This window comes from Chelonoidis abingdonii, chromosome 1 (genome assembly GCF_003597395.2).
Source record: "Chelonoidis abingdonii isolate Lonesome George chromosome 1, CheloAbing_2.0, whole genome shotgun sequence".
Taxonomy (NCBI): Eukaryota; Metazoa; Chordata; order Testudines; family Testudinidae; genus Chelonoidis; species Chelonoidis abingdonii.
Window position 1 is genome coordinate 190,898,980 of NC_133769.1, and position 27,381 is coordinate 190,926,360.

At 44.5% G+C, this 27,381-nt stretch overlaps 1 protein-coding gene across 2 annotated transcripts in view; it reads right to left on the minus strand.

The window, feature by feature from the left end:
* Positions 1-12,126: 12,126 nt before the first annotated feature.
* Positions 12,127-27,381, minus strand: part of C1H21orf91 (chromosome 1 C21orf91 homolog) — a 25,337-nt gene continuing 10,082 nt past the window's right edge. For both annotated transcript variants that reach the window (XM_032786054.2, XM_032786051.2), the window contains exons 3-5: positions 19,877-20,410; positions 13,575-13,637; positions 12,127-13,039 (exon numbers count right to left, since the gene is read on the minus strand). In XM_032786054.2, coding sequence (XP_032641945.1) covers positions 12,879-13,039; positions 13,575-13,637; positions 19,877-20,410 — 758 coding nt within the window. In that variant the 3' untranslated portion in view covers positions 12,127-12,878. The remainder of the gene's footprint in view (positions 13,040-13,574; positions 13,638-19,876; positions 20,411-27,381) is intronic.

The following is a 27,381-nucleotide window of genomic DNA, read 5'->3' on the forward strand; positions in this document are numbered from 1 at the left end:
AGCATCATCATTTTTCTACATCCTGAGATGCCTGAGTGACATCTTGCCATTTTTATTCTTGTATATTTACATAGTTTTCATTATAATAGTCCAGTGTATCCCTGCTGATAGATTTTTAAAGTAATTTCACGTTAGGATATATAGTACCTTCAACTATGAACTAATCTACATTTTCTCACCAATCAGCGGCACTGCCTTCCCTTCTTATTTAAGTCTTATTGCAAATTTTGTGGCCTGAAGCTCCTTAGACAGCAGGGAGCTTATTGTTGACAACTTTTGGTGAACAGGGAGAAGCCTGCTTGAGAGCTCCAGGTGGACAGACTACATAGGTGAAGAGATTCTCTGCTGACATCTGTTGGTGAGCAAATGATTGAAGGGGCCAGGCCTTATTTGCATTTCTGTTATGTGACAATTTGGGGCATTTTGGTCAAAATTCTTTTTGTTAACTTTTTAAGTTTGGGGAAATAGAACATTATTATCCTTGTTGTGTAATGAAAGGGCATGAGACCCACATCAGCTGTGCAGGGGGAGAGGAGTCACGGTGACCAAAACGTCAATCTGCTATAGTTGGGTAGTAGTGGGTTTGTTCGTGCTTTGTGATAAAGTGTATTTCTAGTGGTAAAGACTTGATCCTATGTGCCACTGCTCTCTGTCTGAAGGGTGTACAGAGGTGTTTTTATGAACATGAAGGGGGTAATGGTGAAAAGGCAGTTTTTGCTGAATTTGCAAAGGGTAGTAGCTGAGTTCTGGTGTGGGTTCCATTCCCAGCAATCATAGCTGTAATCACTTCAGCTGGGCTAAGACCAGACAGCACTTCTGCTTGGGGCTGGAGACGGATCTGCCTGGAGTCTCCTATGGCTGGAAAACAAACAGCGAGTGGCGTTGTAGCAGAGGAGGGAAGTGGCTATTTCAGAAACATATTGCCTTATTGGATACTTATAGCATGAGCGGAGGACTGAGTTTAAAACTGTTGTCTAGACCAGTGGTTCTCAAAGCCGGTCTGCCACTTGTTCAGGGAAAGCCCCTGGCGGGCCGGGCCTGTTTGTTTACCTGCCGCGTCCACAGGTTTGGCCAATTGCGGCTCCCACTGGCCGCAGTTTGCCGCTCCAGGCCAATGGGGGCTGCAGGAAGCAGTGTTGGCCGAGGGATGTGCTGGCCGCTCTTCCCGCAAATCCCATTGGTAATTCTAAACAGTGTTCCCTCCAATATATGTCCAGGTGCAGAATTAATTTTATGTGCATCAATATGGAGGTGATGTGTGACATGTCACCTCCATATTGGTGCACATAACAAAATTCATGTGGTGGGGGTGGGGCTGAGGGGGCACTGGGCTGGGGTGTGGGGGGAATGAGTGTTGTGGCTGAGGGTGCAGGCTCTGGGATGGGGCTGGGGATGAGCGTTTTAGGGTGTTGGTGGGGGCTCAGAGCTGGGTCAGAGGGCTGGGGGGGAAGATGGGCTTTGGGGTGGAGCTGGGGATGAGGGGTTTGGGGTGCAGGCTGCACTGGGGCTGCAGTGGGGAGAGAGGACTCTCCACAGCCCTCTTGACACAGCAGATTGGGGCCAGGGGAGGGGCATCTCTTTCTGCTGCAGCCCTGAGCCCCTGAGCAAGGCTTAATAGACAGCTGCATGGCCACACAGCTTAGAGGAAACTTGGTGGTCGGCTATAAGAGTGATACTCTCCTCAATGCAAAACTGTCAAAACCTGATCGTCTCTTGCCAGAGCAACCTGGACTGTGCTGCTCCTCGCTTGTTCACATGATACATTGTAGTGGTATTGTCAGTAAATATGTGAACAACTAAGCCCCTGATATGGACCTGAATGGCTCCAAGCACCAGCATGTTGATATGCAGCGAGGACTTCTGCTCCAACTACCGACCTTGGTCTTTCAGCAATCTCCCAGCCCATCACAAAAGCATTACAGTGGCACAGCTGCATCAGTGCAGCGTGGACATGCCCAAAGAAGAAAATGCTGACCAATGTGTTCCTATCCCCCTTTGTTGCCAAAGAATGGACACGTGACAGATGAGTGCCAGTCAGTTTTGATGACAGCTGGCTAGAGCTGTCAGTTTGTGCTTTGTCTTTGAGAAACACATTGTACTTATAAATGGAAATTATGTTCATAACTCTTAATATGCATTTCATACATACATTACACAAGAATATTAATGATCAATGTGGTAGTTTTTGAAGGATACCTCACAAGGCATACCTTGCACAAGCATTATTACAATAAGGTGTAGAGTGTGAATACAGCAGTGCTTTCATATGAATCTAATTGTTTTTGGTAATGGGGAAAACAGGATTACAAAACATGAGATTAAGACAGACCAGACCTGGAAATAAGCATTCAAGCTATACAACATGCTATATAGGCTCATGGCTTCTTTCTGGTCCTTGCTGGATTCAGCACTGTGGTGATGAATTACGAGAAGGTAAAATCAATGAAACTGTAGTCTACTTACTGTGTGTGGAGCACTTACCCCAATGGGATCCATCTCTGGGCTGTTGCAGTACAAAACAAAGCAGCATCATAATTTTGAACTGCAATGAATTTAATCTGCCTGGAAAACCTGGCATCTTCTGGCCACAGGCCATTAGTCTCTCTTTCAGCTCTCCCTTTGATTTTTAACTGTTAAATATGTGTACATTTGAATAATAATAGTCTCAGCTTTTTAAATGTTGATTTTGTAAGACTTTACTAAGACAAATGTTTTGTTGGTGCAACATGGAGTGAATAGAAGCATATACAGCCCAAAAGCAATGAACAGAAACTGGAATTTTTAAAAATATAATTAAATAAAAATTACTTCTAGTTTTTCTGAAACTGACATATTTGGTTCTTATAGTGATCTAATTTTGGTGACCTTCTGTGACACTTTCTAAGCACAAATTTTATATGTTTAAGAATTTCCCTTTGGGGAGAAACAATATGGTCTCATCTCAATTTTATGCAATGGGAGGCTGGAGTCGGTGCCCTTGCAGGCAACTACAGGTGCAGTTGCATTGAACTATGACCTGTACCAATCCAGAAGCATCAAATACCTGACCAAAATATATGTGTGTGTGTGTGTCCTTTTTTGCTTCCCTCTCTACTAAGATCCAACATGGATCAGTGGGGGCAGCTTTGATTTTTGTGAAGTTTTGGGGTGACCACTGCAGTCTAAAGATAATTTTATTAGTGAGTGAGACATAATTGTTAGTTGAAGTTCACTTCTCTAACCTCTCATATTGCTCTAGTCCACCAGAGGGTGTGTTTGTGTGAAACTTATTGCCAGTCCTTTTTTTGGTTCATGACATCTGTATTAACTCTTGGGGGGGTACATTAGAACCGCATACAGCAATAGCTGCCCACCTAGAGGAAATAAACAGTATAATACTTTACTAAGTTTGAGAAGGCCAGGTACTTCAGAAAGTGCAAGTACTTCCAGGCTGAATTCTGAGCAGAGCAGATGATGGATTTGAGTATTTGCAGTGTAGTTAGATAGCAGTAAAGGGTGTGGTTTTTGTCCTCAGTTATTAATTAGCTATATATTGTACTGCATTCCATTTAGTTTTACTGCATTAACAAGCTCATCCAAAGCAACTCTACTGAAGACTATTTCAGCAGCTAGGCCCAAAGGCTCAAAGATAGTAAGGGACCTAACTCCCATTGAAATCAATGGGCATTCAGTGCCTAAATACCTTTGAGGCTCTAGGACCTAGCAGTTACGCTACCAGATGTTCCTCTGAGTGGTATGATATTGCAGTTGGATTGATTTAATAAAGCTGTCCTGGTTTAGGTATATAACAATCTGCAGCAAGAATATTTGCATCACTGTTTATCAGTGAAATGAGCCTGTAACTTATACTGTTGATGGGTGGCCAAGATACACAGCCTCATCAAAGAATTCATTAAAGGCTTCCATATGGGCTGTGCGTTGCATGGGGAAGGGCATATGCTTTGTATAATTCTGAATAAATATGGAATTATTAATGTCCTCCATTGTTGTATGTATTTTTGAGCATTATTACATATTAAGTGTATTTTATCTGTAGATTTTTAGTTCTTCTTCGAGTGCTTGCTCATATCCATTCCAGTTAGGTGTGCACGCGCCGCGTGCACGTTCGTCGGAAGACTTTTTACCCTAGCAACACTTGGGATGGCTGGGTGCCCCCTGGAGTTGCGCCGCTATGGCACCAGATATATACCCCTGCCGACCCAGCCACCCCTCAGTTCCTTCTTACCGCCCGTGTCAGTCGTTGGAACAGTGGAGCGCAGCTTAGCTGACCTCCACTTCCCTAGCTACTTGTAGTTCTCTCGTTCATTATTGTGTACATAGTTGTAAACTTTTTATATAGTTATACTTAATTTATCTGTTTATAGCATGGTTGGTGTAATATAGTTCAGAGGGGTTCAGGGGTTTAGCCCCTTCCCCGCACCCAGTGCTGGGGCCCATGCCCGGTTCACCGGGTTTCAAACTGTGCTCGGCCTGTCGCAAGCCGATGCTGACAGGAGATCCACATGACTCCTGTCTGAAGTGCCTTGGGGAATCGCACCTGACAGCTAAGTGCCACATTTGCAAGGCTTTCAAGCCACGGACAAAAAAGGAGTGGGACTTCAGACTTAAACAGCTCCTTATAGAGGTGGCTCTCACCCCTCCACCTTCGGCACTGAGCACTGGTCAATCGGCGGGCAGAAGTGTCTCCTCGGCACTGGACAGCGCCGGTACTACCAAGGCATCTCGGCACCGGCCGTCGCCGGCACCGAAGTCGGCTCCACGCCGCTCCCTCTCCCCGAGGTCGAGAAAGACAAAGACTCCTGCTGCTTCTGTGCTGCCTGCACTGCAGCCAGAGAGCTCCTCTCAGTTGGATTGCCTGGTGCAAACACCCGTCGCGGCACTGACAACGTCGGCACCGTCGATTCTGGTCCCACAAGGGCCGTCGAGTCCGGTGCCTGTTAGCTCCCTGGCGCGTGCCGCGGTAGAGCTCACTATCCCATCCATGCCGGAGACATTCTCAATGGCGAGGGATCCGATTGCCATGACAGAGCCGATGCTGCCTCTACCCCCGGCACCGCAGGTGCGGGTAATACAGTCTATAGGCAGACTGGCCTTGATAAGACCACCTTCTGTCGGCATGGTGGACCGGCACTGCTCAAGATCGCCGTCCTGCAGAAATTCTAGATCCAGACGGCGCTCCCGCTCCCGACGCCGCTTGCAGTCCCGGCATCATTCTCCTCCTCGGTACTGGTCATGCTCGCGGCACCGGTCGGCATCCTGTTTGCCGGCATACTACTCTCGGCACCGTTCCGGCTCCCGGCATCGCTCCAGGCACCGCGACTCCCGTAGCCGCACCTGACATCGAGCCTCAAGATCTCGGTCAACCTGCCGGCGCCACTCCGGTCGCAGGTCCAATCTCGTTCCTGGTACCAGGAGGCGTACCGGTCACCGGTATCGGTCTCCGGTGCCGAGTAGAGCAAGGTCCGCCAGGGATAGAAACTCTGCCCAGGGCTTCTCCATTCCTCCATGGCCATCCAGACACACTTCAGTGTCATCCCATGCGGACAGCCCTTATGCTCCAGACCGCGATTCAGATGTGCCCATTGGAGTCTTTCAGGAGGCCCAGACCCAGGACCAAGGCCCACATCAGTGGTCGTTCTGGACACCTTGGGCATACCACGAGGCCCAGGGTGCTCCAGTAGTTCCGTCTCGCTCTGCTTTATCAGAGCACCGAGTGCCAGAGGCCACAGCTAGCCGTCCCCCTCCGGCTGGTACAGAGGAAGCACCAGTCCACCCACTGGTCTCCCCAGTCCCACTGGAGCAGGAGGTAGCCCTAGAGCAAGAGGCCACACAGGACCTGCTTGTCCCCGGCATTTCCTCTTCCTCTTCTCCGGATGAGGCGGTGGCAGGAACATCCTCCTCAGGGCCTCCTCCAATCAACCTGAGAGCTCATCAGATCTTCCTCAGGAGGGTAGCACTCAATATGAACCTCCAGGTGGAGGAGGTCCCAGAGGTAGAGGACCTGGTAGTGAGCATTCTGTCAGCGGATACCCCCACCAGAGTGGCTCTACCATTTATCCGGACCATCCAAGCCAATGCCGACACTATATGGCAATCCCCAGCCTCCTGCGGCCAGGGGAGTCGAGCATAAATACATGGTACCCTCTAGGGGGTACGAGTATTTGTATGTCCATCCTCCTCCCTGCTCACTAGTAGTTCAGTCAGTGAATGGGAGGGAGCGCCATGGCTAATAGGCGCCAGCCCCGAAGTCGAAAGAGGTTAGGCGAATGGACCTGCTCAGCCGAAAAGTGTATTCGGCAGGTGCCCTACAGCTCCGGGTGGCAAATCAACAAGCCCTGCTCAGCCACTATAATTACAACACCTGGGTGGAGGTGGGTAAGTTTACGGAGTTACTCCCTCAAGACTCCTGCCAAGAGTTCACTGCCTTCTTGGAGGAAGGAAAAAGGTGGCCAGAACTTCCCTCCAGGCCTCGCTAGATGCAGTCGATTCAGCAGCCAGGACTCTGGTCTCGGGCGTTTCCAACCTCCCATCGGAGCTGCAGTATACCATCCAGGACTTGCCATTTGACAGCAAAGGTCTTTTTTTGGAAAAGACTGACCCTAGACTGCAAAGCCTGAAGGACAATAGGGTCATAATGCGTTCTCTAGGCATGCATACACCAGTGACTCAACGCAGGCCTTTTCATCCCCAGCCTCACCGCCTGTACTTTGTACCTAGACACAGACAAGACTTGGGCAGGCGGCGCGGACGAGGTGGGCGTAGATGCCAGTCAGGACCCCAAGGGGGCCAAAACCAACGTCCCTCAAAACCACCAGCGGGACCAAAGTCCAACTTTTGAAGATGCGCCTGAGGACAGCGTACCAGTTACAAGCCAGGATCCTTTTCCTCCCTTCTCCAACCGTCTCTCCTACTTCCTCCCGGCGTGGTCCCAGTTAACCTCAGATCTCTGGGTCCTATGCACAGTGAAATATGGATACCACCTCCAATTTGTTTCAGCCCCGCCCTCCCACCCTCCAACCCCATCCCTCTTCAGGGACCCTTCTCACGAGCAATTCCTCTTGCAAGAGGTGCGGACGCTCCTCACCATGGGAGCGATAGAGGAGGTACCAAAGGACGAAAAGGGCAAGGGGTTTTACTCCCATTATTTCCTAATCCCCAAGTCAAAGGGAGGTCTCAGACTTATCCTAGACCTGCGAGGACTCAACAAGTTTATGATAAAGTTTAAGTTCCTCATGGTATCCCTGGGGACCATTATCCCGTCCTTGGATCCTGGAGACTGGTATGCTGCCCTCGATATGAAGGACGTGTACTTTCACATCGCCATCTTTCCTCCGCACAGGAGGTACCTTCACTTCGTAGCCGACCATCAGCACTTTCAGTTTACGGTCCTGCCCTTTGGCCTTTCTGCGGCCCCAAGGGTATTTACAAAGTGTATGGCCGTAGTCGCCACATATCTCCGCCGACGTCGGATACACGTATTTCCTTATCTGGACGATTGGCTCATCCGAGGAGCCTCCGAGACACACGTCACCCAGCATGTGGGCATCGTCAGGGACCTATTCACACGTCTAGGCCTGATGATCAATATGGAGAAATCCACTCTGGTTCCCACACAGAGGCTAGACTTCATAGGAGCTACCCTGGACTCCAATCTAGCCAAGGCCTCCTTACCACAGCCGCAGTTTCAGGCAATGGCAACAATCATCCGAGGTCTGCAGAATTTCCCGACGACCTCGGCTCGCACTTGTCTCGGTCTCCTAGGTCACATGACTGCCTGCACATTCGTGACCAAATATGCCAGACTCTGCCTCCGTCCTCTCCAAACTTGGCTCAACCCGGTATACCGCCTGGGCAGCGACCCAATAGACACGATAGTCACCATTCCTCCGAGCATTCTAGGCTCCCTAGTCTGGTGCCTAATTCCCTCCCTGGTGTGTACAGGGCTGCTGTTCCATCCACCCCAACTCTCAATGTCCCTGACGACAGACGCGTCATCTCTCGGCTGGGGTGCTCACCTCGGACACCTTCGTACACAAGACCTCTGGTCATCTCAGGAACTGGCGCTACACATAAATGTCCGAGAGCTGAAAGCAGTCCGCCTGGCATGCCAGGCGTTCCAGCAACATCTTCAAGGCCATTGTGTCTCAGTGTTTACAGACAACACAACGGCCATGTATTACATAAACAAACGGGGGGACTCGAACTTCCCCCCCTTTGTCAGGAGACCATCTGACTCTGGGACTTTTGCATAGCCCACTCGATAGATCTGGTAGCGTCCTTTCTCCCAGGGGTTTGGAACACTCTAGCGGATCAACTGAGCAGGTCCTTCCTGTGCCACGAGTGGTCGATACGCCCGGCTGTTATTCATTCGGTCTTCCAGAAGTGGGGATTTCCCTACATAGACCTGTTTGCCTCCCGCGCGAACAGGAAATGCCAGATGTTCTGCTCCTTCCAGGGTCTTTCACCGGGGTTGATCTCGGACGCATTCCTAACGCCGTGGAAGAACCAGCTGCTCTGTGCCTTCCCACCGTTCCCGCAGGTTCACAAGGTCCTGCTAAAACTCCGCAGGGACAGAGCGCACCTAATCATGATCGCTCCAGCGTGGCTCAGGTAACACTGGTACACCACGTTGCTAGACCTGTCGATAGTCAACCTAATTACCCTGCCACTCCACCCAGACCTCATAACGCAGGACCATGGCAGTCTTCGCCACCCAGACCTGCAGGCACTTCACCTCATGGTGTGGCTGCTGCATGGCTAAACCAGTCAGAGTGGCATTGCTCTGCTTCGGTACAACAAGTACTCCTGGGTAGCAGGAAGCCTTCCACTCGGTCAACGTATCTGGACAAGTGGAAGTGTTTCTCCTGCTGGTGCGGAACGCAGAATGTTACTCCCACTGAGGTCGCGATCCCTACCATCTTGGACTGCCTCTGGTCTCTTAAGCAGCAGGGCCTGGCGGTATCTTCATTGAGGGTGCACTTGGCGGCCATCTCTACCTTCCACCCAGGGGAGAGTGGCTGCTCCGTGTTCTCACACCCTATAGCTACTAGATTTCTGAAGAGCCTGGAACGCCTATACCCGCAAGTACGCCGCCCTGCCCCTACCTGGGGCCTCAACCTAGTCTTAAACAGACTTATGTCTCCACCATTCGAGCCGTTGGCAACTGGAAGAAAGACAGTTTTCCTCGTAGCCATTACATCGGCCAGGCGAGTCTCTGAGCTTCGAGCGCTCACGGTGGACCCACCATATAGTGTCTTTCACAAGGACAAGGTGCAGTTGCGACCACACCCAGAGTTCCTCCCTAAAGTGGTATCGGCCTTCCATACCAATCAGGACATCTTCCTTCCGGTCTTCTTTCCAAAGCCACACTCATGTCGATGGGAACAACAATTGCACTCCCTAGATGTCTGTAGGGCGCTCGCATTTTATATTGAATGGACGAAGCCCTTTCGTAAATTGCCCCAACTCTTCATTGCAGCGGCTGACTAAACAAAGGGCCTACCTGTCTCCTCCCAGAGAATCTCCTCTTGGGTGACGGTGTGCATCTGCACTTGCTATAACTTGGCTCATGTTCCCTCGGGCCATCTCACCGCACATTCTACCAGGGCTCAGGCTTCATCAGCTGCCTTCCTGGCTCATGTACCAGTCCAGGAAACATGTTGTGCAGCTACCTGGTCCTCGGTCCACACCTTTGCTTTGCATTATGCTCTGGTTCAACAGTCTAGAGATGATGCAGCGTTTGGCTGAGCAGTTTTGCATTCTGCCACATCTTGCTCCGAACTCACTGCCTAGGTAATGCTTGGGAATCACCTAACTGGAATGGATATGAGCAATCACTCGAAGAAAAGATGGTTACTCACCTTTTGTAACTTGTTCTTCGAGATGTGTTGCTCATATCCATTCCAAACCCACCCTCCTGCCCCACTGTCGGAGTAGCCAGCAAGAAGGAACTGAGGGGTGGCTGGGTCGGCAGGGATATATATATCTAGTGCCATAGCGGCACCACACCAGGGGGTCCCCAGCTGATCCACCAAGTGTTGCTAGGGTAAAAAGTCTTCCGACGAAAGTGACGCAGTGCATGCACACCAAACTGGAATGGATATGAGCAACACATCAAGAAGAAAAACAGTTACAAAGGTGAGTAACTATCTTTTTCAGCTTCTATAGGAGGAAGTTGCCTACCCTTACCCCTGGACTCCAATCATCTTGTTTAAGGTAAAATACAGTTTGATCTCTCCTTTCTACCAGGATTTTGTTAGGAGTGGGTTCTTTGGCATAGCCTTAGCTAACAAACTCTCCCTAAGAAACAATTTTAGACTATTTTCTATAGTACTGTGGTTGATGAGGCTGCAAGACCATTAGTTTTGTGAAAGGTCTCATTGGTGAAATCCACAAAGGTGGCATTGGTCAGGAGCGAGATGTTAAGTTCCCATGCCTCTGTATGAGCCTGAGCAGAGAAAGGTTCAGCTCGTACATTCACCTGGTTTTGCAAGTGAGTGCCCTAACCATCAGACTATTGAGACGTTTTCTTTCATGCTCTGACCCTCTGCATATTTAGAGTGAAAATATCTCTGTAGCCTAACACCACCCATCTGAGAAGTGGGAGACAGATGAGAGAATTAGGTCACCTACATTTCTGGAGACTACCCTAACTCCTGGGCTAAAGGTTATGGGGGAGGCTTCTTTCTTCCCACCTGCAGGCATTTTGGATAAAGTTAAGGTTGTTTTGCCACTCTTCTTGAACTGACACAGCTTAGCTAGCTTGGGTCCCAGCACTGAAGTTGCCTTAGTGTAGGCTTGCCCGGCAAGCCCTTACACAGGGTTCCAGGTTGGCTTGTACAGCTCACACAGCCACAGCTTCACTGGGTTATATGTTAGAAAAGTTGTCTGCTTGAGAAGCCAAGCAGCCTTTTAATTTGCAGTCTCTCTCTCAAGTACACAAGTACCACATCTCAGAAGGAGCAACAGCCTACTTTCATAATGGTTATTAATGCCTCTCCAATCTTCTCCATCTTGCTGGTGAAATATTTCAGTCTACATCAGGGATTGGCAACCTTTAGCACACAGCTCAGCAGGGTAAGGCCCCTGGCAGGCCTGGCTGGTTTGTTTACCTGCTGCATCTGCAGGTTTGGCTGATTGGGGTTTCCAATGGCTGCAATTCACCTTCTCATGGGCCTGGAGTGGTGAACTGCAGCCACTGGGAGCCATGATCAGCCGATAAACAAACCGGCCCAGCCCAGCAGGGGGCTTACCCTGGTGAGCCACAGGCCGAAGGTTGCCAATCCCTGGTCTACATAAAACTACTGCTTTGATTTAGAGGAAGGTATAGGCTAAACTGTTGAATTTAGTCTGCTCTAAAAGGGGAAATATTCCAACATGTAAACAAGTTAAATAACCAGAGACGTTTACCAATACACTACCAAAAAATCCCCTTGCTGAACATCCTATTCATCTTGATATTACATTGAGGTTTAAAGGTGGTCTTGTCTACAGAGAAGCTAGTGTCTCTGGTAGTTTTAGATACTCATGGATTAGCTAATGCACTGCTGTACTTTAGGCCTCATTTTGCATGTAAGCCATGTGATATTAGATCTTCCTCCCTTCAATCACAAAATACCCCAGTGACACTAAACAATTCGTAAGTTCCTAATGTGTGGTGTTCAGATTTTGCAGTTGTTCCTTTCTGACAGGTGAAGGCCTCTGAACTACATGTGACAGTCATATTAGTATTCAAACCCTAGAAAACAATATTGCCCTTGAGTTTGTTCTGACAAGTATTTTCTCCCACCTCTCTCCTTCCCCCGTGTAGATTACTTCTGACTACGAAAGCCAGCACCATGCCATCTTAAATATGCGTGCATCAGTTTCATTTATTTCAGCTCCGGGAACAGCCTTTACTAGTAACTTTTGCTACTGCAAAAAACAAAACAAACCACTTCATGTTTGCATGGCTCAGAAGAAGGGATCTAATATGTAACATTTAGGTAAAGAGACTGTGCCTTTTTAATAGTGGTAAGCATAGCATTATTGGTGCTCCCAGCACTAGTTCCTCTTTCCCAGGCTTAAGATACAACCAAATCTCTTCAATTCCTAGAATATTTAAAACACTAGTATTGAGACAGTTAATGAGGTATTTCAGGTTTATTTAGTTTCTTTGAAGCCATATACTTTTATTAAGCATTGAAAAATATTTCACACATACAAAACTCAACTCCAACACACTAAAACCATAATACGGAATTTCAAAAAAGAGGTGCTGCGCTTAAGTTTATTCTACCAGAAGATACAATCCATGCCTGATGAAATCACCTTCTTGAGTTATAAAGTTGCTAAAAAGTGACGACACCATCACAATTTGTTTAATGGGAAATAAATTTCTTTAGAAAACAGGGTTTTTTTAAACAGCTGCATCATGAGAGATAACCATACACAAGGCATACATGTTACACAGAATCATTCAAACATTTTATAAAGAGATTTGAAAAAGTACCTAAAATAGTAACTTTTGTTCAGTATAAAATTTCAATAATAAAATATTGCTCATAATAAATAAAGAATTTCATGAATACTGCTTGTAAAGCTCTCTTGGTCATTCTTTGTTATTGAACAAATATTTCTGTATCAGTAAGACATAACACCTGCTTCAAGGGACATTGCCAATTGTGCATGAAAAACTATGTCCAGAGTGAACAAAACCAGTAGATTTTAACATCTAAACACTTGCATTTGTTAGAATCCAAAAGCTTTTGCATACAAATTTTATTTAAGTTTGAAGAGAAATTTTGTTCATCATTTCCCCAAAAGCTCCTAGAAGTCTGTGCAGCTTTATTTAATGGAACCGTTAAGGAACGTTAATACTAGTAAGATCCTCATTCCATTTATATGGGGACATTTGATTTCATTCCTGCTCTTCCCACCTGTAGACATGGTAATTTGGAACAGTTCTTAAGCAGCTGCTCAATAGCAATGTGGCGGACGTTGAGTTCTGAGGCCAAAGAATCCTTTTCTTGCACTTCCCGAGTCAGCTCTTCAAAAACATCTGTAAGAAGGTTAACAGCTTAATTTAAGGGACAGTCAGGTTTAAAAGCCATTACCTGAAAATGTAGTGTTAAACTTGGTTTTGGACTATGCAGTGTGATATTTTACAAGTGCACAATGGAGAACATGTGAACTGGGAAAACATTCAAGTACCTTTAGCTACAATACTCCTTGGTACACAACACCCCAGTAGATGTTAACATCTAAACACTTGCATTTGTTAAATAACCCCATTTAATGTATTTAATTTTATTTAAAGTTAAGCTAGATGAGCTTGTTACTTTAAAATATAGTTTAAACTCTTTGCACAAATACCTTACGAGCAAATGAAGTAGCACATCTTCTACAAGCTGTAACCTTTTATCAAGGGGTAAGTGCATTATAAAATGTAGAAGCGTCTTTTCTTTCTCTGCTCTGGAATTCAAGCTTATGTAGATTTCAAAACTTTATCAGGTTAAGCAGATGCAGAGTTTCGTTTCAAATGACATTTTGTGCACTATAAAAAAATCCATAAGTATTTAAAAATGATCTCTCACCCTGGATTTGCTTGAGGAGTTTTTCATTCAGTTGCTCTACCTCTTCAAGAGTCATCATATTCACTGCAATATGAACAAAATCCATCACCATCACCAAAACCAGGGATAACAAAAAAACATCTATGAACTTTCCCAATCCTCAAGATTTTTTATTTATACCCTTTAATGTTAATAGCTATGTTATGTTGATTAGCAGCAACTGGTCATATTTGAGATTTTTCTAGCATGATAACTGCACTATTAAGACAAACATCTATTTCAAAGCTAAAAGTTGAAGAGTCAAACATTCAATGTTATGAAGTGCCAGAATTAAAGCTGCAAGAGTAGATATGCAGTTTTTAACTACATGATCACATTACCACTCCCCCCCCCCCCCCCGCCACACACTTAGAAAAAACAATTTTTATATTTTTAGGGACCTCCACAATTAGATGGTGAGCATGAATAGGAAGTGCTATGAAGTTTGTGACCCTGCAGAAACTGCTTCTGGCCATGATACCTTCAAGGTAGAAAGCATCTGTCAACAGCCATGCTGGCCTATGGTGTACACAAACAGCTCAATGGCAACATTTTTTCAACCCTTCAGGAACTCAGAACAATGTCATGTATTTCTTTCTCACAAGCACCTAAGACAAACCCTGTACCACCTTAGAGCCCTCTGAAGTGCCAGAAGGCTGTTAGTTTTCTATTATCTACCCAGCTTGCTTTTCAACTACCAGTACCATGATTTTTTTTCCCATGTCTCTTCTTCCCTATGCAGCTTGACTGTCCTCAGGGAGAGGACATTAAAAATAAAGGGAAGGGTTTTCAAAAGTGCTCAGTGGTGCCAAACTTTGCTTCAACTCAAGTCAACAGAAGGAGAGCGAGGCCAAAGCTTAGTATCTGTCTGTAAAGAAAAAGGAAAAAAAACCTCACAAGAAAGTGTTTTATGTTGTCACAAGTGCAGGGCAGGCTGGGTAGGGGCTGCTGCTGCTCAGGTTTCAGAGGCAGCAGAGTGAAAGTGACAAACCTTGTCATTAGCACAGATGCCCATAGGGTGCTGCATAGCAGCAGCACCAGAGTGTTTACTGCAGACTTATCACCACACTATATACCCATTTAAAAGATTAAAAAAATTCTGGTACTTGTCTGAAGTCAAGTCAAAGTTAAAATCAACCTCAGCTGAATTTAATTTGCCTGAGAAAATGACTTATGTATCATAAGATTTTTTCTTGCCTCGTTTTTAGTTAATGTCTTCTTCACAGTGTCCTGCCCACGAGGCCAAGTGAGGAGGCACAGGATATAAAGGGGACAGAGCAGGGCACACAGGGTTGCTGGTCTGTGTGTGGCACACAGACTGGGGTTTAGAAGGGCTAATGGTGGGAGGGGGTCATGGAGGTAATGGGGTGACACTGAGCCAGAAGCTGAACGGGGTGCGGGGTGCAGGGACAAATAGGGACAGGGTCAGATGCGCCTGACTGAATGGAAGAGGCTAGGGGGTCAAATAGGTCTGCATGTGGAAGGCTCCCTAAATCCTCCTCCCTACTCCCCCACAAAAAACCCTGTTCTATACTTCTCCACACCCAACCCCCACTCCTCTAGGTTCACTCTCTGGCTCCTTCCCAGCAATTACTTCCCTCTCTTTCAGCTCCTCTGTTACCCCTGACTCCCTCAAGTCTTTGCACTGTGGGAAGTATGTTTCTATACTGTAGTTTAGATGAATTAACAACCTTCAGCAATATGCTTAGTAAGAAATCTATTTGTCAAAAAATTTCTTGAATCTTTTTGATCTTCTGTATTGTTACTGACATAGTTGCTGACAGGTATTTTGAAATAAGTGACCAAAATAACTCAAACTGATTGTTATTATATTGTGTTATTTTGACAAATAAAATATTCAGATTTTTAAAACAGTGTGCATAGAATTTTTAGGCACAGAATTTCCCCAGGAATAATTTTAAGAAAGCTACTAGCCAAAAGCAGACAAGAGAATCCCTAAACAGACTCCAGGCACAGCAATGTTGTAGAAATCTAACTCGTTCCCAGTAGCTGGTGACAGGCTTCTCACATGGACCTTGCTAGTGGTATTTCAACAACCCCTCCCACCTCCCCATTTTTGTCTCCACCCTCTATGCTAGCAGTTGGAGTCCAATGGCTAAGTTTTGTTAACATTTTCAAGCCCCGTCTGTAATAGCCCAATAATGTCCATAACATACATATCATATTGCAGAAAAAACTAGGAGAAAAGTTAGTTGAGAGTGACAGTATTCTTATGTAATCCATATCTGAAATAACAGTCAAAACAAACACACTGGCCAAGCAACCTGTATTTATAAATCCACAAAAAAAAAAAGTCTGTAGTAGGAGTGCTGACAGATGTAGCTATATTGCTACTAGAAGGGCAGGTGACCCTCTGAGACCAGCATACTTCAATTTTGACAGATAGGATTTATTTTTTTAACAAAATGTTTAGATTTAATTACATTAGTATCTACTAAAGTGACACAATCAACATGCAACCTCAAAACAACTGGTGACTTACAAACCAACAGTAAATTGTGAGTATGGAAATGTTGTTGCAAATGGAAAATTAGATTTTAGTATTAATTTTCTTACAGTTTAAAGCCCTTTTAAGCCTCCTGCTACACAGAGCCATCAGGAAGTAAGCTATTTTTAACACAAGAACTGCTTTCATACCTTTGGTTTTGTTTCAGCAGTAGGTGGTCAGACATGTAAGTCTCAAGATGACTAACTTCAGCCAGACTAACCCACAAGCCAGTCACGCTTTACATAATTCCTTATTTGCTGTAAATTGTCAGTTTGGTATTAAGTGAATCAGGATTCCAAAACACAGGTGGGTCAAACAGATTATTGCCTGCTTTGAGAATTGTTGCTTCATTAGACTTCAGCAATATGACACACTGCAACAGTTAGGATTATATACTGGAATCCATGTCTGAAATTCAGAACTTCACGAGCATGGTGCTTAATTTATTCACATTTAATACTGTGAAGAATACTTTCAGTTTTAAGGGGAAGGTTTTGTTTGGATTTCTTGGAGAGCAGTAGCCCAAAGAAACAGATACCATCTCCCCTTACAGCCAGACCTTGATATGAAGACACACATCTGTGTCCCCTCCTTCCATTTTGAATTCTACCTCTGTCCTCTCCCTTTGTTTCTTCAGTTCTCTTCCGCACACTTAGCTAATCTCTTCTTTCACCACACCTTCTCAAGAGCCAAAAACTTTCCCCACTATTTCATTAGTCCTCAAAAGGGCAGTCAGTATATCAGATCCTAGCGGGCAATCCAAACTTCTGACACTCTGGAACCTGGCGGTGTTTCCAGCTTCCAAAGCTGGAACAGAATCCAGCCATTACCCCAATCTCAGGGTCTGGAGGCACCCTCTCAGGACAAAGACGAACTTGGTACCCACTTTGAGTGCTGGAACCTGCTATCCAGCTGCCTAGTCCCTCTGGGCACAGTACCCTTCAGATTCTGTTGTTTAGATATGCCCCATCCCACAACCCATGCAAAAAGGTGTGAAGTTTCTGGTTTACAGTTCAACTCTCTCAGGGGCAATGTGGTGATTATGAGTGCTTAACACATACTAGTAGACAGACTTGCACTGATTCTAGCATCACTGCTCTTTCCTGAAGAGAGAAAGCAAGGAATACAGATCACTCAGAAAACACCAGAATGTCCCATGTGCAAAGTCTCTCTCTAGCTCACTCTTCCATCGGGGGAAGGGACAGGAAGGGTAATCAACTGTGTTGCATCAGGCAAGCAAGATCCATCCCCTTGTTCACCCTGCAACAGCTTCCCCTCATGTTAACTCATGTTGGAGACAGGTACGCACACACTTTTACCATGACATTAATCTCATGCTGCAATTTCATAAAGTCTGCAATTCAGAAGTGGTACAGACAGAACCTCCAAATTATCTCAAGGACCAAATACTGCTCCTTGTTCTCAATGGAAGCTGTACTCTGATTGGGGAAATCATGCCTTGAACTGCTTCCTAGTGAATCCCCTGCAAATATGTTCTACTTAGGCTGAAGAAGCAGTATCAATAGATACCAGAGGGATCTATATCCAGCCTTCCATGCATTAGGGGCCTCTGAACTATCCCTTCCCTCTTTTTGTTTTCCTGTGCTTGTAATGCCTTCAGGGTCACTTAGTCACCTATGCCAGCATAAACAGGAACAATTCTCCATACATCTTAATTTTAGAATTCAAGTGACATGGGAAAAATCAATCCTAATTAGATCATAGATTGAGTGAAAAATAAGACTCATTTTTAGGAAGCAAAATTCCATTTTCCAAAAGGGCATTTTCTTCAGTTCAGTCCCAAGCATACTTTCAGACACTTCAGATTGTTTAAATGGATGTGGAAAGGACAATTAGCAGTGACAAGTGTTAGATGGTAGCAGTGACCTACATTCACCATAAGTAAGACTGCAATTTAGTCATAGATATTTTTACTAAAAGTCATGGACAAGTCACAGACAATAAACAAAAATTCATGGCTGGTGACCTATCCACGACTTATTTAGTCATAAGAACGTCCATGCTGGGTTAGACCAAAGGTTCATCAAGCCCAGTATCTTGTCCTGACAGTGGCCAATGGCAGGTGCCCCAAAGGTAATGAACAGACAGGTTATCATCAAGGTGATCCATGCCGTGTCACCCAATCCCAGCTTCTGGCAAACAGAGGCTAGGGACACCATTCCAGCCCATCCTGGCTAATAGCCATCGATGGACCTATCTTCCATGAATCTATCTAGCTCCCTTTTGAACCCCGTTATAGTATTGGCCTTCACAACACCCTCTGGAAAGGAGTGGGGTCGTCCACACTGGCCACCGCAGAAGTCAGAGTCCACTACTTCCATGACCTCTGTGACAAATACAGTGCCCTAGCTATAAGCATTAACTTAAAGCTGCACAAAGCTTTCACCTGACCATTCTGGACTCATCATTTCTCTCCCTGTCCTATAAGCAGCCATTAAAAAAGCCCTCTTCTGCTAGAAAGTGAGAATGCTCAGGTTTCTTCCACATCAATGCAATGGACGATTTCTATATAGTTACACAAACCTGAAGTGATAATATGCCAACATTAACAATCTTATTTAGGCACCTGAATTATATCATCTGCTGATATTGCATAGTATACAGAGCACCATCAAGAGAAAAAACTTGAGGCATTCATATTATACTGTGTGGTCACACTGTGTATGTACCACTCAATCAGAATACTACAGCCATAGAGTTCTTGCTGTTCACTTCTGATTTGACTAGATCAATCAGAAGCACAAATTAGCATTTCTCTACACTACAAGAATGACAAGAATTAACTGCAGTTGATTAAAAGGCTTTAGTCAGAGACTCCTTTTTTTAAAAGTGCCTTCCCTCCCCAATAAAATACTCTTTTCCACTACTGGGCATAGTGTAGTGTTATACTATATAGCAGCGTTCCTCAAACTGGGGTTGCCACATGTGTAGGAAAAGCCCCGGCCCACAGTTCACTGCTCCAGGCCAATGGGGGCTGCTGGGTGCCGCTTCCAGCAGCCCCCACTGCCTGCCGCAGGCAACCCCAGTTTGAGAAAAGCTGCTATATAATAGAGTGAAATTCACACAAGCAGATAACTCCCAGCATAAGATCTATAACTCTCATATGCATGGGAAGTAAACTTCACTCTCCTAGTCAATATGCTTTTGAATAAGACCAGTTCCAAAGTCCAAGGGTGTTCGAAAGCTTTAGTGCATAAGGGCTTCTGTATATACCTATAATCGTTACCAGTATATAATTAAGTACTTTGGGATACTTAGAGTGTAATCTCAACTATTTTACTTTGCACATTATTTTGATTTCTGTGCAAAGATTTCACTAGTTTCCACAAATTCATTCTATCTTTCAAGGCAGTTTGGTCTTTGAATTACATATTTTAGGAACAATAATGAGAAAAAGTCACTGTCAGAAATCTGCTAACAACCTCCACTGGCAGGACTGGGTCATTGTCATGTCTGAAACATGAAGAATAAGCAAAGAACTCTCCTCACATAAGTTTAGGAAACACATGGTATGTGATGGCTGGGTTAAGACTAGCATAGAAATATAAAGTGAACACATCACAAAGATTCATTTGGTTGTGTAGGCTCCTGAAAGCTAGTTTTTCTAGACATAAAATAACTGTTTCAGTAGGTTAGACACTTACAGCTGGCATGTGGGAGAACGTAACTGTTAAGAGACTACAGATGGTTTTACAGAATATACAGACCACAGTGAGAAGTAGAAGTGTACCCACCTAATTCCCCCTCTACTTACATTCATCCTTGCTGTATCGGGGATGTTGTCTTTGGGCATTGGCATCTGAATCACTTTTAGCTTTTTCTGTCTTCGGTGCTTGGTTGCAACTAGACCATAAAACACTCTTGCAACAGAATGTAGCTCCTGTTTCTTGCAGCATATCAAGTCTGAAATCAGCAGATTCTTTTTGTTCCAAAATACTTTGTGAACACTTTGAGATACTCCCAGAACTTCCATCTATCCATTTTGCAGAGTATCTGGGTACTTGGGAGTCAAATTGTGGAAGCAGTTTTCTGTCTGTCTGATGTCTGAAGTTAAAAAGCTGGTGTTGAGAAGTTTTTGTGCTGTCTGAATCAGAATCCAAATCTTTGTTTTGTGCATACTGTATAATCCTGTTAATTTTTTTGCTCAAGATACTTTTTACTTCTGCATAGGTACTTTTGGAGAGTTTTGACCGTGGGCAGTCCTGATTTGCTATTAAATGGAATTTTTCAAAGCAGTCTCTGTGCCCCCTTAATGATCTTGTGTGTAGAAGATTGGACTTTGGTACCCCTGTAAAGACAGAAATGACATTGACAATGTAAATTGTGTTATTCCATAATACCGTTAATACTTAGAAAGCAAATGCTTACATTTTAGAAGTTAAATTTGTGTTTCTATATATTGTTTCCAGGACTCTCATACAAAATGTGTTGGCAGTTTTCCATGTAAGTGGATCTGAAGACAACTGAGGCTTCAATGAGCACAAAAAGGCCATAAGTATATGCTGCATCAACACTGAAGTATCAGAGTATTAGACTTACTGTTTTTGTTTTGGAGAGAAGGTGGGTGATGTAATATCTGTTATTGGATGAGCTTCTGTTGGTGAAAGAGACATGTTTTTGAGCTACACAAAAAACTCTTCTTTAAATAGTTTTTACCACAAGGCTTGAGAAAGCTTATTACCTGTTCATCTTTGGTGAGTGGAAAAGCTGAGTGCTCTACATCAACTTCTGCAGAATCCAAGCTTTTACTCAAAACTAGGTTCTAGCCCTTACAGTTTCAAAGATAACTTTCTAAACATGAAGCTAGTGCAAAACAATGCACTGGCTTCACCCTTAGTCCCTTTATTGCCAGTTAGAGATTCCCAAGCTGCAGCAGAATTAAATTAACAAGACTCAGGTTAGTTTTATTTCTGATTTTAAATTCTCGGGACAGCAGTGAAACTTAAGAGTGTCAGTTTCATACTGTGGCTTAAGAAAGCATGTAGTGCTGAAACACGTTTATGAGGAGAGAGGAACCAAAAGAACAGAAAGCAAGGGAGAAAGATGAGCAATGGAGACCTTCTCTCCCTTTTCTCTTTTCAGCAGCCAGAAGGCTCTGGTGGAGGAGAAACAAAATTTCTCACCTTCCAGGAGCTACATAGGTTAAAAAGACACTACTAGCCAGATACAGGAAAGACTGACCTTCCAAGTAAGGTCCAAGGACGGATCCCTACCCAGCAGCTACAGGTTGGGCTTCTCACCAAGATACTGCCTCAACTCTTCACTGACATCTTTCCACCCTCCATGTTTCATATCTACCACTGGCTAGTATGTGCCAGAAGACAGTTCCCCTCCACCCCCACCAGCTCTGGTTTAGCTACTCTATAGTCTTCTAGTGTAAACCAGAGAAAGGCAAACCATTTTTCTTTTCAGGGCTTTCCAATATAACTTAAATATAGCAAATCTGCTTAACTCAAGAGGCAACAAGCCTTTCCTGCAAGTCATTAGATCTTTAAGCCATTGGGGAATAAAAAGATCTGTAAGTCAAAGTTACAGTGAATACACTGCTTAAAAGCCGCCACTTTTTTTGAGATTGATTTTTTCAATACAGTCCCCCTCCCTGCCTCTTTTCAGCATGAAATGCTGATTTTATTTTATGCTTATAAAAACTTCAAGTCTCTCATATCTTTAAAGGGAAAGTATTATACAAGTAATTGTATTTTAAGACTCTCTCTTTGGCCAACAGTGCTACACAGAAAAGAAGCTACTAATGATTTGGATAGGAAGCAGAATGCACAATGAAGTCTGTTCCTTTTGTTGGCTGGACAAAAAATGTCCAATGCAGCAGTAACTAAGGATGCCCTGAAGGTCTTGTGCAAGAAAATGGGGAGGGAAGACAGAAAATGTTTTATCATTAAGTTCAGAATAAAAGCAAGTTTCAGTATACAATGTCTCTAAGCAATTAAGTTTTTGCCTAGTACCCATACATGGTGACTGTAACATGGAATGATCAGTTTAAAGAGTTATGCCAATACTTACAATATACTCATTTGTTTCCTCCCATGCAAAATAAGAAAGTCATTAGTCGATAGAGGATGAATTTCTTGTCGCCTTCCCCACAAAGTTAGTTTCTTAACTATGGTTGTTCGGGGGATGGATGAAAGGAATTTGAAACCCACAGCTTGATGTCCCAAATCTATTTAGATAATACTTTAAAAAACGAAATATCATGTGGTCCACACCAAGGCTGAAAAAAGTCTACTATAGGATTTTTGAGCAAGGACATCAGTCCTGCAAAGTAGTTAGTGTGACTGAGGGCTTGGCTACACTTGAAACTCCAAAGCGCTCCCGCGGCAGTGCTTTGAAGTGCGAGTGCGGTTGCTGCACCAGCGCTAGGAGAGAGCTCTCCCAGTGCTGCAGGTACTCCACCTCCCCGTGGGGATTAGCTTACAGCGCTGGGAGCCACGCTCCCAGCGCTGCACCACTGTTTACACTGGTGCTTTACAGCGCTGTAACTTGCTGCGCTCAGGGGAGTGTTTTTTCACACCCGAGTGAGAAAGTTGCAGCGGTGTAAAGCGCCAGTGTAGCCAAGGCCGCCATCTCACACAAAAGATTCCAGATTAGGCAGCAGACTCCATCAGTTTGCTCACAGATGGCCACAGATGAGGTTGCATAAATGGATTTGGACACTGTCCAGAAAAAGCTATTCCTTAAAACTGCTCAAATATTTAAGTGACAAACTTATGTCCATGACCTCCAGAAATCCTCACAAGAGGGCTAACATGAGAACAGTCAAACATCTGCTGCAAACAGGGACAGAATCCTTCACTCAGAAAAAGCCAGGGCATATGCTATTTTCTTTCCCAAAAGACAGAGAGAGAGATATGGGGGAGGGGGTGTAGAGACCATGCTGTACCTCAGGGGTTATCAAACTGGGGGTCAGGACCCACAGGGGATCGCAAAGTTATTACATGGGGAGTCAAGAGCTGTCAACCTCCTCCCCAAACCCCACTTTGCCTCCAGCATTTATAATGGTGTTAAATAAAAAAAAAAAAAAAAAAACACTCACGTGCTTTTTAATTTATAAGGGATGGGGGTGTCGCACTAAGAGAAATGTGTCACAGACCATGAGATCTGGTCTTTTGTGAACTTTTACCATATACACCTCTACCCCATTATAACGCCACCTGAAATAACATGAATTTAGATACAATGAAGTAAAGCAGTGCTCCAGGTGGGTGGGGTGGTGAGCTCCAGAAGAACAAATCCATTCAATATAACATGGTTTCACCTATAATGCACTAAGATTTTTTGGCTCCCTGAGGACAGCGTTATATTGAAGTAGAGAAGTACTATACAGATTTCATGAGGGAAGCCAGCATTTCGCAAACTGAGTGTCCTGACCTAAAGATGGGTTGCTGGGGGATTGCAAGGTTATTTTAGGAGGGTTGCAGTATTGCCACCCTTACTTCTGTGCTGCCTTCAGAGCTGGGCAGCTGGAGAGCCGCAGCTGTTGCCCGGGTGCCCAGCTCTGAAGGCAGCACCCTGCCAGCAGGAGAGCAGAAGTAAGGGTGACAATACCATACCATGCCATACTTCTGCACTGCTGCTGGCAACGACTCTGCCTTCAGAGCTGGGCTCCTGGCCAGCAGCCGCTGCTCCGCAGCCACCCAGCTCTGAAGGCAGCATCGCCAGCAGTACTGCAACCCCGCTACAATAATCTTGCAACCCTACAACAACTCCTTTTTCTGTCAGGACCCCTACAATTACACCACCATGAAGTTTCAGATTTAAATAGCCAAATCCTGAAATTTATGATTTTTAAAATCCTATGACTTTTTGATCAAAATGGACTGTGAATCTGATAGGATCCTATTCATCAAGTAGTTTAGGCATGGTCACTACGCCTAACTTTCAGGGGTCTGGGATTCACAAAGCCTGAGTTTGTCAACTATGCTACATATACAATGAAGGGGGACAGATAGGTGCATTAGAATGGGATTCATAGAAGTCAGCACACTAGGTGGTTCCCCACTTAAATTACTCAATAGGAGATCCCAAGTTAAGTGTGTGCACTAAGCCCTTGGCCTGTCTCAGAGAGAGGTGCCTATGTCCAGGCTGCAGGGAAGTGCCTCTATCTGCTTCAAATTCTCAGCTGCAAACTCTGCTTTAGCATTAAGTTGTTTTTGTAAGAAGCTAGGGTAAAGAAGGATGACTTCTCTCACACACTAATCTAACCAATGCGGTAAAAGTTATTTGCCTGGAACGTGAGACACCTGGTTCAAAACTCGTCTCTGCCTGAGGGAGAGAAGGGATTTGAACAGGGTTCTGCCATCTCTCAGGTCAGTGCCCTTGTTACTGGGCTATGGGACGGTCTGAGGTGGGTCTCCTTCAGTCTCCCCTGCTGAAGCGGTTCCACTGTAGATATACCATTAAAAAATTCACTGGAGCAGGGGAACTGGTTCCTGGGTCTCCCGCTTTCCAAGTGAGTGTTCAAGCCACTAGGCTACAGAGTCTCATGCTTGCTTCCCCTCCTCCCCTCCAGCCAAAGTATTTACTCTCTAGAACAGCTTCAATATCAGGCCAGAGAGTGCACACAAGCATGAGAATGACCCTAGTCCCATCATTTTATATGGTCAATTCAGTCAGGCTATTGCAACAACCTTCCAAGCTGATAACTTTACTATTCCAACAAATACAATTTTATGCATTACTGATTTTCTTGCTCTCGACTTAAAATAACTATCACACTGACCAAATGTATCTTTCTGTGTCAGAGTATGATATTAGAAGTTTAAGCTTCAGACAATTGTTATATAAGCAGAAATTAAAGAGAAGAATTCAGAATGTCTTCTGCACTATGCCAGTTGTGAAACCACATAATTTTAAACCATATGATCATTTATTTCTGTAATAAATTACAGAACTGTTTGTTTTTCGAAAGCACAACGTTGTCTATGAAAAAGCCAAAGACAGCAAAAATTTACAGTTTATGTCAGTTAAAAACTTTTTTTTAATTTGGAATTTGAAGTAGTGTTTATACAACAAAGCAGAAAAAAAAAGGTGCACAAATCATTTGAGGTCACCTTTAAGCTACATAAATGCTTTGCATTCCAAGATTTCACACATCCACACTCCTAATCTTACTACATGATTTTGGTGCAACAGTTTCTAACTATCTTTTTAATCAGTTAAGTGATAAGCTGTGCTTTCCTTCACAGCAGCTCTGTCTAATGTCTAGACCTGATGTTTTGGCATTTTCGACTGAAAACTCAGAACTTACAATTGCCAGCCAACAGGCTACCAACAGACACTCATCCAGAATCAGGCCTACATAAAAAAGTACTCTCCTTGCAATAGATATTGTAGTCCAAAACACTGGCCATCTGCTTTATATGGCAACTGGAATGCCACTCTTGGAAACACACACTCCACACAGATCCTTAAGATTTATTTTTTCCTTTTATGGTATTTCATCAAAAACTTTTTGCAAACTGAAGAATGCCATGGACCAAGCAGCTTAGTCAGTTTTATCAAGAAAACAGTATTCAGTCCAGGTAGCAATTAAATTAGTTCTTCCTCCACTCTATGGAAAGGGACAAATAAGCAAACAAAGCAAGGTTCATCAAGGTTATGGTAAAATACAGCATAAGTTTATCTTGCAATAATGCAATATTCACTAGCCAACTTTTTAACCAGAGTTTCCCTGGCTAACCTTGTCCCAGGGTTTCTTTATTTTACTGTTTAAAATATTAGTCCTTGTGCCTCAAAATTCCTACATGCTAGCCTGCTGCACTTGTGCCCCTAGCATGACTTGGCTAGTCTAGTCTTTAGTGGCCAAGTATCCATGAGTAGCTGCTTTTACAGGTATATATGTATTACACTTGCCTATTTGCCCTTTCTCCAGTTTTCTGGGAAGGAAGGAATGCTGTAGCAATTAACACAGAATACTAGTAGTCAAACCCCGTGCTATCACAGGTATAATTCATTAAGTTGTACATTTAAAAACAGCCAAAAATGGCTGACAACTTAAAACCAAGGCAGTAAGATCACAAGCCCCTGTGATGATTAAACTTGGTGATAATCTAAACAAAAAGAGCTCTCAGCCATGTTTGCAGGTGTTTTGATCACTTCACCTAGAGGGGGGAACAGTCATCCAAAATTCAAAGGATGCAAGATTAAATCCACTCAACAGGTGCAAATGCTGAACACACAACAGGGTGCTTTTGAACATCAAGACTATTTCACATGCCTACATGACCAAGTTTCAGTGATCAGCAGCCTGCTTTGCTTAGCTTCTGCTGCATTTTACTTTGTTAGGTAGCTGTTAAGACACTTTGGTCTTTCCACCCTATCAATTTAAATTAATGTAACAGAATAAGCTACTGCTATTACCTTCAGATCACAGCAAGCATCTAACAGGACTTCTCAGTTCTAATTGCTTTTACAACTGTGAACATCAATTTATTTCATCAGTAGCTGGAAAGGAATGAACTTTTTAGTCATAAAATGCACTTTTCAGATACATGAATGCTATAAAGCTCACTAATCCCATTAATGAGGTCTGTATTGCAATGTTTCTTAATTTAAATGTTTACTATAAGGTTAGTAAGTTTGGCACTCACCTCTAGTGAAAAATTAAAATTTAGAGGTGTAAATTAAAAGTGATAATTTAGTTAAAAATCAATTTAAAGATGTCCACATACTTTAAGTGTTAATGGAGACTGTTTGAAAGCACCTTGTTAATTAAACTTTAATACTCCTGAGGGAATTCTGCACCACTGCGTGAGTGCAGAATTCATGTCCCCCGCAGAAAAATGACTTTCTGACAAGGAAGCAAAGGGAAGCTGCAAGAGCAGTCATGCACCACTCCCAGCAGTGCAGGTACATTGTTTCAGGTTCCTCCCCTGCTTCCTGCCCCATCGCTCTTCAGCTGTGGACAGAGGGGTCACTGTGTGGGGAGCTACTCCCTCATTTGCCCAAACCCTGTGCTCCTGGGCTTCCCATACCCAGACATCCCCCCAAAACTTACCCCATAGACCCAGAACCCACCCTAGCCCTCCATACCCAAACCTCACCCCACTGAACTCAACCCCTGCATCTGGAGCCCCCCACACCTAGCCACCCTGCCTCCAGATCCCCGACCCCTGCACCCAGACCACCCCCCATGAGTTCCCTGAACTTAAACCCCCACATTGATGATCCCCACCTCCCCTGCACCATCCTCATCCCCCACATCCAGACCCCCATGCCACTGACCCCCCCCAACTAGCTGCACCC